Below are 14972 nucleotides of genomic sequence, written 5' to 3' on the forward strand. Positions count from 1 at the left end.
CACCTGTAGTCCCAGCTACTCAGGAGGCTGAGGCAAGAGAATTGCCTAAGCCCAGGAGTTGGAGGTTGCTGTGAGCTGTGACTCCACAGCACTCTACCAAGGGTGATAATGTGAGACTGTCTCTTAAAAAAAAAAAACCCTTCCCCCCCATTAAAAACAAAAAAAAGAAATACCCTCTTTAATATTAGCCTTAATTCTTCCCTATCAAGTCTTTTGAAACTGAAACAAAGCAGTGGTGGGGAAAAAAAATACCCATCCAGGGTTCATGATGTTAATCAATTGGTATTGATCCTTCCCTTGTAAAACATTCCTCCCCTTCTCCTAGGCACTCCAAGAGAATAATGAGCCAGGCGTTGAGCTGTGATAGAGAGATGTCATAAGTAAATGAAGAAAACTGTGTACAGGGGGCTTTTCAGGTCAAGCTGCTCTGAATTAGTAAAGCATGTTTTATGTATGTACAGACCCTCTTAAAGTTTGAACTCAAAAGTAAAGGTTTAGCAGAAAGTTGGTAGATGAAAACAAGGTTTTGATTGTATATAGTTAAATGGGGTTAGTATAATTTTATATTAAATCTATTAATGTTGCTTATAAAGGGAGTTTTTGAAAAAAATCTATTAATACCGTGTCTCTGTGTTAATATGAATAATACTTTATAGTTTTCATAGTAGTTTTTTTATGGTTTTATAATTTTACCTTTACAACTCCTATGAGGCAATCTGTTTTATTCTCCCTACTTTATAGATGAGCAAACATGATAAAAGACATTGACACATTGGTTTCTGGAATCACGAGAGATTAGAATTCTAGCATTACCATGTACTAGCTATGTGGCCTTGGACTAATTACTTTACTCTTTTGGCCTCAGTCTTTTAATCCTTGAGATGGGAATAATAGCATCTATTATATTATAGTTATTGTGAAGATTTATGAGCTTATATTTGTAAAATAAGCAGTTTACCATCTGGCTGGAAGTTAGCATAAATAAGATATAATCTGGTATGTCCACAGTTTAATATAGCAGCATTTCATAGTTAGATGTAGGCATTTCTGGTGGGAATGCAAACTAATATGTTCCTTTTGGAAAGATGTTTGGAGAACACTTAGGGATCTAAAAATAGGCCTGCCATTCAATCCTACAATTCCTCTACTACTATCCAGAAGACCAAAAATCATATTATAACAAAGATATATGTACCAAAATGTTTATTGCAGCCCAATTCATAATTGCTAAGTCATGGAAGAAGCCCAAGTGCCCATCAACCCATGAATGGATCAATAACTTATAGTATATGTACACCATGGAATATTATGCAGCCTTAAAGAAAGATGGAGACTTTACCTCTTACATGTTTACATGGATGGAGCTGGAACATATTCTTCTTAGCAAAGTATCTCAAGAATGGAAGAAAAAGTATCCAATGTACTCAGTCTTACTATGAAACCAATTTATAGCTTTCTTATGAAAGCTATAACCCAATGATAGCCCAAGAAGAAGGGGAAAGGAGATAGGGAGAGGAGGGGAGGGGGGAGGATGGGTGGAGGGAAAGTAATTGGTGGGACCACACCTACGGTGCAATTTACAAGGGTACATGTGAAATTTACTAGGTGTAGAATATAAATGTTTTAACATAATATCTAAGAAAATGCCGTGAAAGCTATGTTAATCAGTTTGATGAAAATATTTCAAATTGTATATAAAACCAACACATGGTACCCAATGATTGCACTAATGTACACAGCTATGATTTAATAAAAAAAAAAATACACATATATATATATAGTTAGATGTAGGAAAATAAGAGTGTATGTGTCAGTATGTGTGGATGTTGTGTGAGTCTCTGTCTCTCCTTCACATTGTCCTCTCTCCCCCCCTTCCTCTCATGCTCTCTGCAACCTTTCTACACACCAAGACTTGAAATGAGTAATCAAGCCCATAGTTGGTCTTTATCTGAGACCATAAGGAGATCAGCTTGGGTCTCCCTAGGGTTGCTGATCCATCACCAACCTGGAAGTCATTGTCAAGCCTCATATGTCCAATCCTTAAAAGATGAAAAATAAAGTTTGGTTTATCTGTTGTTTGGCCTTTCATACTATTCCTTTTTTTTTTGAGACAGAGTCTGACCTATGTTGCCCTCAGTAGAGTACCGTGGCATCACAGCTCACAGCAACCTCAAACTTCTTGGACTTAAGCAATTCTCTTGCCTCAGCCTCCCAAGTAGCAGGGACTATAGGCACCCCGCACAACACCCAGCTATTTTTTGTTGCAGTTATTATCATTGTTGTTTAGCAAGCCCAGGCTGGGTTTGAACCCACCAGCCCCGGTGTATGTGGCTGGTGCCATAACCACTGTGCCACGGGCACCGAGCCTTTCATACCATTCTTACCATTCTACTCCATGCTGGTCTTTTATGTCACACTTCAGTTTGGCACAAAATTCCTCTTAAGAAAGAGAGAAAAAAGTATGTGTGTGGAGAGAGAGAGAGAGAGTATTCTTTTATTCCATAGCCAACAATTAGGTATCATGATAGCAAAGGAGACTTGCTTTGATCAGAACTGTAAAAATTCTATTATTCTGTAATCATTCATCCTGAAGTTTTAATTCTATTTGAAGCTAAAAGTCAGTAACTATTTTTTTATGATCTTGACACCTATATATGCTATATTAAAGATTTTACATAGAGTGTTAAGGATGTGTTAAAAGTTTAGAGGAAGACTATTTATTTTCATATACACTTCTTATGTTCTTAAGAGAATGCAAATCATTTTGTACTTAGAGACAGATGCTCTGAGAAATTAAAAAAAAAATTAAAACACTGCATAAAGATGTGACATTTTAAAAAGTTCCTCTCCTTCCTCTTGTTTCTTATGTAGAACTAGTAAAATACCATTTAAAAGTCTATTTAGATTAGTGGAAATTTAGATAGTAAGGCTCAACGTGAATTATATGAATTTGTCTTACAAACTTTGACATTTTATTGAAACACCTAATTTTTCAAGGTCTAGTCCTTTCTAGCACCTGCCTTCTCTTCATGAAGCAAGGACAAAAGCTCATCTAAATAACCCAGGGCATATTAAGAAGGTGTGGGAGAACGGGCAAGAAATGTATGACCCTCAACTCTTCATTTATACTATTTGAACTACAACCTGTCCATAAATTAAGAAACGGGATTTTTAGCTTGAAGTTCAGAGTGTGTATCATACTTTGTGTGCAAACTTGAAGTGATTTGCATGGATGGGTTTTTCCAGAGTACTTGCAGAATTCACATCCCCAAACTACTTTGCAAGGCAAAGAAATACCATGATCTTTTGAATATCCAATAGCATTTTACTTTTTCTGAACAAAAAAGATTTTTAATCTTTGTAAAGGCAGTTTGGTGATAGTAGTGGTGGCGTGTGACGATGGTAGTAGGGGTGGGATGTATATTTGTCTTTTAAGTTAATAGCTCTGCGAGATTTTACAATGCATATACAATTGGCTACTCTTTTTATATCTTAGGACTTAAGTGAAGCTGGTTTATAGAATAAATTTTAGATTTAAAGAAAAAGAAATCATGAAAACAAAGGTAAAACCTGCCAACTGATTAGCCAGAATGATTGTTAAACAGCAGGACCCTAGAATATATCCTGTCAAATGAAAATTTCTATTCCAATTAAGTTTCCAATTAATGTGCACCCTTTGTCTCTTAGGTGGTGCTCCTGCCTGGAGTGATAATTATGAACCTCAGGAAGAGGAGGTTTCCCTAAATCCCTCTGTTCGTGTTAAGGCAGAGAAGCTGGAAATGGTAAGTCCTTTAAATTTTCGTTTTTCTTCCATGAGACAACAACAGGGAGTATTTTCATTCTTTGAGAGGATAAAGTACTACACTCATTCCTTTCTTGAAGTCACTTATTAGCAGTTAAATGAAAGGCACTTTGGATATAAATTATTGAATTCATGTGTGAGTTTGTCAGCTCTTGATGGTTAGACAGAACAAAATAGAAAAAAACCTGTGTAGCTAACTTGACATTCAAAACAGTTTCCTCTTCTATGGGAGTAAGACAAATACGATATTTTACAATCTAGAATCAAGAAACATGGAATAAATTATAACAAAGTTTGTTCAGCTTTCTAGATACTAGCAATGAGTACAATAAGCTAATGCTGTGTTTCCAATTTTTTTTGAAAAAATAAAGGGAAACTAAATCCTAAAAAACAAAATAGTAATATGGGGCCCATTACATATAAAAATATGGTAGCAGTCTCTAAGCCACTAAAAGATAGTCTTGCAGAGGGTGAAACCTTGAAACTTTCTATTTGTAAAAGAAACTTAAGATGATAAAGAAAATTTAAAGGTAGAGAAGCACTTGAAAACTTTTTCTATTCAGTTACTAGGGATCTTACAGGAAAAAAAGTACTACTTTTTTAATGTGAAACGTATGTGGCGCCATATGTCCACAATCTCTACCTTCCTGTCAGTTTTCATGGTTAAAATATTTTTGCGTTTTAGGAAGAGTATGAAAAGGCATAGCCAGAATGAAGCACACCAATCATTCACTCCCATACCCATGTCTTTGCTTGGTCTTGCAATACTACCTTGCCCATTGCCAATTTGAGTATTACTCATTGTTCAAATTGAGTCATCCGGGAGAGAAAAGGTTCTTTTGGCCCATCACTAACTTTTTGTCTGAGACACCTAGAACAAGAGTCAAATGAAGAAGAGAAGAACACACAAATATGTTTAATATAAGTTTTACGTGATATGGGAGCCTTCAGAAATGAATAGGTAAGGAAACAGGGGAACTGTATCCTTATAGTCAGTTATGTAGAAATGTCACTGGAGGACAAAGGGTGTGATTTAGTGGCAATCAACTGAGGGGGAGATGCCAGGCCTGTTTGGCATCTCTGTCTCAGAAAGAAGTGAAGACATTTCCTTTCCAGGGTGTAGGAGGACCGCTCTGGATTAAGGGTCTTAAATCTGCTTACACGGGAAAGTCAGCTAAGGTTTATGACCTGTTCCAGCAAGAAGGGTTGAGAGAAAGGAGAGACCCTCCTGCCTCTGCTGTCTTTTCAGTAGGCCAAGGCGCCATATTTGAGGCAGCATGTTCTGATTCCCGTTGCTCAGCTCCATCTCTTCAGCTAGACTTTGCTAACTGCCTATATTGCTTTCTTTTACACATCGATAGCATGTACCACCACTTTGGCACCCTTTTTGTTTTGTCTTATCAATGTCTTCCCATAGACCCTCCATTACCTACCCTTTAAACACCTGGTTCGCGCTCAACAAAACTTTCTAAGTAATTAGATACTTGAGATGTTGCCTTTGTATTTTCAAAGTCCTGCATATCTTTTGCTAACCTGGGCTCTCTTTTTATTTGTGGCAAAAATGTAAGCACTAGTTAATGACATGGTCTACAATCAGTCAATATTAACATTTTCTAAAATAAAGTATTTGAGGTTTAAAAAGTATCTATTGCACAACTAAAAATTAATAATTATTATGCTTTAATAGTGTTGATTTAGCATACATTTCTGAACATTCCTCAGGATAAGCAGAAAATTAGCTAGCTAGATACATGACATGGCAGACTTTGTTCTTGTGTTGGTTTCAATTTTTCTAGCATGTGATATTATTTTTTAATCTGATTAATATTCTTAGATGAAAATTCTAAATTTGTATTGATTCTGAGCGGTATGAGTTGCTTGACTATTAAAGTAGAATTCCAATTTTGGGTCTCCCTTTAGCCCAAGGAAATTGATTATTGTTGCAGAAAATTAAAATGGCAATTTTATAGCAGAGAAACTTAAATTCTATTTTAATTGAGCTTCTCTAGTCTTATTCAAGGTATATTTAGTGATTTTATTTAGTAGAGCATTCTTCATTTTCAGAGTGTGAGACCATATTTCATTTAAATTCTTTTTCTAAAATCTACATTAGCTGCTATCGACCCAAATTATTTCCTAATACTCTTTTTTCATAGTTACATATTACTGTAATAACCTCAAAATTACTTCAATTTGAAGTAGGTCCTTCTATTTTAAGTGCTGCTTTGTAGACAGATTCAACTTCATTATCCATAATATTTTAATATATTCCTATTCAATATTAAGTAAGGCCAATGCAATCAAGTATTTAAAATGAAATATGAAATGAATCTATGTATTTTTTTCTTTATCCTTTATAAATATATCACATATAGAATCTAGAAAACTGGTGTTATAAATAAGGTTTCACAAGGAAAGGTTATTGACTAATTATGTAGTTATTAACTAATTAGCCTATTACATACAGTTTTTAAGGAAGGCAGAGAGGGTAGAATTTGATAAAGGAAATGACTTGTCCAGACAATTTCATACATACACTTATGGACATAGTACAAATATACATATGTGTGTCTATTTATATATATGTAATTATCTTTGTGAAATCTTTTATGTTTTACTAGTCTACATAGATGGTTTTATACTATATTAGAAAGTGATTTCTAATACGGAACTAGTTTATGGTTGATTTCTTGTCTGTAATATGGATTTATAAATCCTTCTTTCCATGAATACTCTGAGAATAATTTCACATACACATATTTTAAAGTGATTTCACCATAGTTATTTATTTAGAGTGATATATATGATCCTGATGTTAAACTTACAAGTAGACATGGTAAATTTAGCAAATAGGGGTACAGTTTATTCCTTGGCTGAAGACCAACTATGGTACCTCTACACTATCTGAATTTTCGCACCTGTGGAAGATGCTTTAGGATACAGATGCTGTTTTGCAGGTGTTTACTTTTACCTCTCGCCATTTCTATAACCTTTGAAGAAAATGGTAGTGAGCAGTCACACAGCCAGTGTCTGGTTACAGTTAATGAAGTGCTTCTTGTATTGGGTTTGGAAGATGTGTGACCAATATTGTAAGTGATTTCAGTTTTGCTCATCATTCAGACATCAGCAAAGCTGCAGGACATTTATTTGTATAATTAACAAGTCTGTATTTTTACTTTAGATTAAAAGATGACCTTCGTCATTTAAGAAATTCTTAGAACCTACTTTTTGATCAAAAATAAATTACTTCCCATGTAAATTGATGCTCTTCCCTCACTAACACAGTGTGCTATATTCATCTAGGGTACATTTGACTCTCAATAAAACTTTCACCTGTTATTAAGTTGAGCAAGTCTAGATCAATTTACACTGTAGTTATTTGCATTGTTATTGTTATTGCATTATTATTACTTATTATAAAATTATTATATATTGAGTATCTTCTGTGATAGGTGCTAGATTTGCATAATTTTCATAGAATTTTTTTATTTCTTTATATGAAAATATCGATCATACAATGAGAATGTATGTACGGTTTAAAGAATAATGAAACAAACACACATTAATGTATCCACCACTCAGCTTAAGAGTCAGAACCTTTGATGTTGCCAGGGTTTCTTCCCCCACCCCCGGTAGAGACAGAGTCTCACTCTATCACCCTCAATAGAGTACGCTGGCATCACAGCTCACAGCAACCTCCAGCTCCTGGGCTTAGGCAATTCTCTTGCCTCAGCCTCCCAAGTAGCTGGGACTACAGGTGCCTGCCACAATGACAAGCTATTTTTTAGTTGCAGTTTGGCTGGGGCCAGGTTTGAACCTGCCACCCTCCGTATATGGGGCTGGCACCCTACTCACTGAGCCACAGGCGCCGCCCTCCAGGGTTTCTTCTTGATTGTATGTACCTCTCCTTCTCCCTCAAAGAGAGGAAATTTTGAGTTTTTCATGTCTATGCATTATTAAAAATAATTGATTTACTAAAATATTGTGGCATCAAAGACTTTATGTTCAACTTTACTTGAAGTGTGGCCAAATTTTTACTTCTGTGTCTTCATTTCCCAGAAAAATACTCCATTCATCGAATATGCTGAAAAAATAATTGTTGAATTAGCAAATTGCTTCTAACGTAGTTTCATCAATTTTCCTGCTCACTATTTTATTTAAGAGTTCCCAGTGAGTGCTTCCCATACCACATACTTTCCATTTATTCTAGTTATGATGTATTTTGATTTATTTCAATCATTTTATTTTTTCAATTCTCCCTTTTAATCACTCTTTTTTTCCCTCCTCTTTATTGTATTCTTTTGGTTTGATTATGTTTGATTATTTGGTTGGTTATTTTTGTATTTTACTGTTTCACCTCCAACTTTGGAAATTATGCCTTCTTTTGTTATTCTTTTAGTGATCTTCTTAAAATCTTAACATGCATATTTAACTTAAAAGTCTAAAGTTAATCAAAATTTTTATTTGTTGTTTAGTTTTTTTGTTTTTTTTTTTTTAAGAGACAGAGGCTTACTTTGTTGCCCTCTGTAGGATGCTATGGCATCACAGTTCACAGCAACTTCCAGCTCTTGGGCTTAGGCGATTCTCTTGCCTCAGCCTCCCTAGTAGCTGGGACCACAGGCGCCCGCCACAACACCTGGCTATTTTTGTTGCAGTTTGGCCGGGGCCAGGTTTGAACCCGCCACCCTCAGTACAGGGTGCTGGCACCCTACTCACTGAACCATAGGCGCCACCCTCTTTATTTGTTTTAAGCAAACTAGGCCCTACAGTGCTTTACCTCTAATCACCTTCTTCCCAACTTGTATACTTATAAAATTGTCTACCATTTTAGTTTTAGGCTATCTTTGCTTAATCATACAAACTATGAATTAATCTTATCTGTACAATCAGTGATAATTCAGATTTGCCTGTATGTGCTGTTTTTTTAATTCATTAATTCATTTTGTATGTCCGACCCTTTGGAGATTTTCCCTTTTCTCTAATTACCCCCTTTAAATTTTCCTTTGGTACCATGGACTCCACTCCCTAGTACTGTTTGTGACCTGTTAGGAACTGAAGCTTCATCTGTATTTACAGCCACTCCCTATCATTCGCATCACCTCCTAAGCTCTGCCTCCTGTCACATAAATGGTATCTTTAGATTCTCACAGGAGTGTGAACCCTACTATGCACCACATGTGTGAGAGCTCTAGGTTCCACATCCCTAAGGCCTCACACTGTGAGCTGGAGATGTAATGCATCTGAATCATCCACAAACCATCCTCCCCCACCCCCATCGCTGTTCATGGAAAAACTGTCTTCCATAAAACTGGTCCTTGATGCCGTAAAGGTTGGGGACCACTGCATTGGGATATATAGATTGATTGGTAGTAAACTCTCAGTTTTTTATTTTTCTGAAAATATTTTGCCCTCCTTCTTGAAAGAGAATTTTGCTGGTCATATAATTCTAGGGTGACAGTTATTGTTATCTCAGATCCTTATAGCGATTTTTTCGATATCTTCTGGTTTCTATTGTTTCTATCCTGAGAACTCAAGTAAAATTTGTATTATAGTTGGTTGTGTTATTAAAAAATAAGGAGAGAATGGACATTGGGGTACAACAAGGAGTTGCTGACTTTTTAATTAGTTATGGATACTAAAAGAAGGCCTTTTCCCATCAGAGACAAAAGAGAAAACCCAGTGCCAGAGAAAGCTTTTTACTTTAGTATTTATGTAAGCCAGCCCCTAAGCAAGCCTAAAATTAGATTTTATATAGAATCCAGTCCCTATTAACTTCCGTTTTGCTCTCAAAGACAACATATTAACCACATGTTATTCCTGTTTCAGTGTTACTTATAAATCTCTCTTTTTTTTTCTTTTTTGAAGACAGTCTTACTTTGTCACCCTCAGTAGAGTGCTGTGGCATCATACCTCATAGAAACCTCAAACTCCTGGGCTTACGTGATCCTCTTTGCCTCAGCCTCCCAAGTAGCTGCGATGCCATGCACCTGCCACAACACCCGGTTATTTTTAGAAACAGGGTCTCGCTCTTGCTCAAGTTGAACCCTTAAATGCTGGGATTACAGGCCTGAGCCACTATGCCCGGCCATAAATCTCTTTTAATAGGAGTCTCTTGCTATTTTTCTTCTGCCAAATCTTGCAAACTAAGAAATACTTCGATTTTTTTTAATTCCAGAGCTATGGTTATTAATTTGGCATACCCAAAGTGCTAGTCTTGAAAAAAAAAATTGAGGTGGTGGTGGAATCAAGAAGCTAATCTTTTATAGGCAGTTAGTCCATAAATCGTCAGCAGACTTTCTTTGGGCATCTAATTCTGGTCACTGTTCCTGATACTATTTTCACAGAGTAAAGTAAAATAAAGTTGTAACGAAAAGTTTTATTCTTCTGAGATTGGAAAAATTACTTTTTATCTGAGTCATTTTCCTTCCAGGCTCTGAATTATCTTGGTATTCAGCCCACAGAGGAACAACACCAAGCCCTGAGACAGCAAGTACGATCAGACTCAGATGGGACGGTGTCTTTTGGAGGTAATATTATGTTCATCCTATTGTGTCATCACAGAAATGTGGTCAAAGAGTTACTGCGACCCATTTTTATTAAAAGTGCTTGTTCTTTGCAAGGAGAGAATGAAAAGTAAAGCCACATCTATTTCAGATTCCTTCATCAGTACGCTTAAAAATTCAGCTAGTGTTACTTGGCTAGCTGTGTCAGCCCCCAAAATTTCATGAAAACCTTTCATCTCTAAAATATCATTCTATCATATTCTTTTTGTTATTTACTGCATAAACATTGCTTTAGAAATAACAGAAGAAACAGTACAAGATATACAAGTACTCCCCTTGGCTATCTGGTGACCATAGAGATATTTAGCAGTGAGATATGTAGCCCTTTTTCTAGGATGAATTTGCAAACTTAATTGTCCAACCTGGTAAAAGTCCTAATTTCACAATTCTAATGCTAGCCAGTATGATAAATATATATTTTTTATTTTTGCGGGGTTTTGTTGTTGTTGTTTGGCTGGGGCTAGGTTTGAACCCACCACCTCCAGCATATGGGGCCGGCGCCCTACTCCTTTGAGCCACAGGCACCACCCAATAAATATTTTTTAAATGTTATGTAATTAGTTGTTCCTCAGTATATGCTGGGAATTGGTCCCAGTACCTCCTGAGTTTACCCAAACCCCAGCATTCTCGAGTCACCACCCTATGGAATCTGCCTATAGGGAAAGTTGGCGCACCAGGTATTTACATCAAACTCTGTGTAAAGGAGTTTTACAGCCTGCACATACTTTATCTTCAATTTGCTTTTTGTTAAAAAAAAAAAAAATTACCTATTAGTGAACCCATGCAGTTCAAGCCCATGTTGTTCAAGGGGCAACTGTATTTATATTAAAGATAACACAGTGTACCACTTAGTTGTCATGCTGTGGCATTAATTAAGCCTTTCTGCTCTAGGAAATTGTAATGGTTTCTCATCAGCTGCTATTATAAATCTATATTTATCATCATTGTGAATATAGCTATTTTTATTCTTTTTCTTAGAATAAATTCCTATACATGGTTTGGACTTTCGATACATATTGACAAATTGCCTTCCAGAGAGATTTTACATATTTATTGGTTCTGCTGCTGGCAATGTTTTAATAAATAGTTTTTTTGTCTTCTTGACATGATTAAGCATTTATTTTTTGCTTATATAGCAGATCTGGTATTATATCATTTTTAAAGCATTTTTAATTGCTTTAAAAAAAAAAGAAAATTAATCTTTTGGTTTTGAAGTGATGACAAAAAGATATTTTTCATTCCGTCTCCTCTTGAAAATTATCCCCCCAAAAGATGAGAACAAGAAACAAACATACACGTTTAACTAAAAGCACTCTAAGGACAGAAAATGTGTGCAGAGTAAGGAATGAATTAGTGAGCTCTGGCAGGGAAAGTCAGAGTGTCTAAACAAAGAGAAATCACCATGAGGAAGGAGCTGATTTTACTGTGAAAAGGTTTAGTAATTGAAAGCCCCGGGTACTTCTGAAGACTGGGTTTAGGCAGAGCCTTTAAACTGGGTTATTAGAAATCTTTATAAAAGGAATACTATGCTCTTCCCTGCTCCTCCTCCATCAGTCCAGCAATTACCTTTCCTTTATACCTCCAGGGGAAAAGTATATTCCCTGAGATACTAGAGAGGTCCTGGACCTACAGTTGCCAGCAGCAGGGGAGCGTGTGTTGAGTCATGACTCACCCGCGCATGCCCAGTTTGCTCAGGGAGATTGGCAGCCTTGGTAGAACTATAGGCAGGAGATTGCAGGATTCTCTCTGAAGAAGCCCCCCAAAAAATGTCCCCTGTAGTGGAACCTGCCATTTGAGAAATTATACACAGAAAATTTCCAATCCATTGTTTTAGTGCCTGATTCTTCAATCTGAACTCATAACCAAGGAGCCAAGGGTCACCAGGTCACCAGTCATTTGAAGAAATCCTCTAACATAAATAGAGAGCCCAAATGATCAGACACACAGAAAAAAGGAACTCAGAAAAAAAGATAAATAATGAGGAGCAGAGGAGAACTTCCTGTAAACTACTGTATCATTCATATCCTTGAAAAGAGGGCTGGGCGCCTGTGGTCCTAGCTACTCAGGAGGCTGAGGCAAGAGAAATCTCTTGAGTCTGAGAGTTCGAGGCTCCAGCGAATTCTGTTCTGGCCACTGCACTCCAGCCTTACTGACACAGCAAGAGAAAAAAGAAAAGATAAGGGGAGATAATGAATTTATAAAATTAAAGAAGGATATTGTAATATAGAAATAGAGAACATTTAAAAAGATACTTGGAAATTCAAAATGTAATGGCCAAAATGAAAAATATTTGAGGATACATAGATGAATAGGTCACTCTTGTGTCTGAGAAGGTTGATGGACTGCTGTGCAACTTATTTGCCAAGTGGCCTTCAACAGTTTAAGAGAGTTAACCAGTCTTAACCCCAACTTTTTCATCTGCAAAATGAAGAGAATAAGAGATCCCAAGACAATTGTTGTGTGTGTGAAATTGCTAACCACCATGCCTGGCATACAGGAACTATTATTACGTAAACATTAGCTGCTACTGGTATTATTATTAAACCTCAGGTTTTTCTAGCTAGAAAATCCATAAGTATGATATTGTCGTATATATTGGAAAAGGTGCCTCCACTCATAATACAAGAGTTGGAGAGGTGAATATGTCTGTTGTATGTTTATTATTATAACTGAATTATTAGTTTCAACAGAGTTGACTGAAGTTAGAATCAGTTTAACACTTACAATACTTCTTATCTGAACTTAAATTTACCTGTCACTTCAGTCACAGGGTTTTAAGATAACTCGTAAGTTAAATTTGAAGCATTAGTTCTAACACATAGTTTCAACTGCATATAGAAAAAAAGCAAGATTTATTTTGAGGAAGGTAAATGCTGTGTTCTTACTGAAGTATGTTCCATTTTAGATTTTGTCCACGTTGCCAAAAAGTTGTTTTGCTTGCAGTTGGATGAAGTAAATGTTGGTGCACCTGAAATCTCCAACACATTAGAGTCACAGGTAGAGTATAAAACTATCTTGATGACCTTGATTTGTCCATGTTGTATATGTAGGCTTTTTTCCCACTTTTTTGTTGGATTACACAAATAGTACATGTTTCTAAGATAAATATGTAAAATACAGGTTAATTTAAAATCGAAAGTAGAAGCTCATCTTGATGTCCATCCTCCTCTGTCACTCGCCTCTCATTCTTTCTTCATCCCTAAGTCTGACACTGTTGACAATTTGATGTGTGGTAGGATACATACGAGCATATAACGTGATAACTAGAGAGACAGATAGATTACTAGATGTGTGTGCCCATATGCATATGCATTGCCTCACATAACTTTTCTTTTCTTATGGAGAGAACACTTAAAATCTACTCTCTTAGCAATTTTTAAAATATAAGGCATTATTATTAACTATAGTCACCATGTTGTATAATAAATCTATTAGATTTTTTTTCACCTAGCTAGAATTTTGTGTCCTTTGAGCAACATCTCCCCAGGCCCCCATCCCCTCACTGTCCTTTTTAAATATTGCTTTGGCTAACCCTTGCTCTTACCGCGTTCCTATGAGTCCTACTAAAAATCTGACTCTATTCAATCTATAGATTATTTTCAGAAGAATCAACATCTTTTTACAATTAAAATCTTCCCATCTGTGAACACAGTTTGGCTTCTCACTTATTTAATATCTTCTTTGATATCATTCATTACCTTTTACATATTTTTCCCAGAACAGGCTTTATTTAATTAATCTAGTTACCTTACATGTTTTGTTCCCATTATAATAAATGGTGTCATTCTAAAATTTGAGATTTATTTTCCGGTTATTGTTTTATATAAAAATATGGCTGATACTCATCTTATATCTTTCAACCTTGTTGTAGCTATCTGCTTTTCATTTTCCAAAAAATCTTCCATATTTTTTTGTTCTAATAAAACCTTTTCTGAATTGCTAATATTCTTACAAGCTGACATTTATTTTCTTATTTTTATTCTTGTTTTTGTCTTTAAATATATGTTAAATAAATACTACGTTCAGTCAAGTGCCTGGAATGTTGCTAGAAACTCTTAAACTCAAGGGAGGGAATAAAGGTGTTGCATATTTTCAATAACTTTTTCTTCTAGTTCATGTGTAAGAATCAAAATCACATTGTTATTTCATGGTTATATTTAAAGCCCTGCTGTTTTCAAGTGATATGCCTTATTGACAAAAGTTTTGAATACTATTTATTACTAATTACATAATTCCAGAAATATAGTGTAAAGGTGTATGATTAATTTATTAGACAAAATAAGGCTCTTCTCACTTGTATCACTTTTCTAATGTTTCAAATCCCTTCGTTCTATTTACTAAGCAATCTCTTTTACTGCTAAGCATGTTGCCCATTGCAGTTCTGCAACTCTGAGTTCTGCGAGTACCCAGTTCTCCAAGAATGGAGGTACTGGTTTAGCAGAACTAATTCGGTGGCGTTTATTAAATGAGAACTAAAGTGTAAGGACAGTTTTCATCTAGTTATTCAGGTGTTAGGTATTTATCTACCTAATGTTGATGACAGAGCACTTTGGTTTCTACTACCAAACAGTTCTCAAAGCTGTCATACCCATTTTTGACAGGAAAAG

At 35.7% G+C, this 14972-nt stretch overlaps 1 protein-coding gene across 3 annotated transcripts in view; it reads left to right on the plus strand.

Annotated features, from left to right (window-relative positions):
* The window catches only part of STXBP4 (syntaxin binding protein 4), a 144729-nt gene that overhangs the window by 16116 nt on the left and 113641 nt on the right, over positions 1–14972 (plus strand). For 2 of the 3 annotated variants that reach the window (XM_003800024.2, XM_023519221.1), the window contains exons 6-8: positions 3688–3782; positions 10233–10329; positions 13271–13362. In XM_003800024.2, coding sequence (XP_003800072.1) covers positions 3688–3782; positions 10233–10329; positions 13271–13362 — 284 coding nt within the window. The remainder of the gene's footprint in view (positions 1–3687; positions 3783–10232; positions 10330–13270; positions 13363–14972) is intronic. The other variant, XM_023519220.1, reaches the window with a different exon arrangement.

Source organism: Otolemur garnettii, unplaced genomic scaffold, assembly GCF_000181295.1.
Source record: "Otolemur garnettii isolate 467f Iridium unplaced genomic scaffold, OtoGar3 scaffold00162, whole genome shotgun sequence".
Lineage (NCBI taxonomy): Eukaryota > Metazoa > Chordata > Mammalia > Primates > Galagidae > Otolemur > Otolemur garnettii.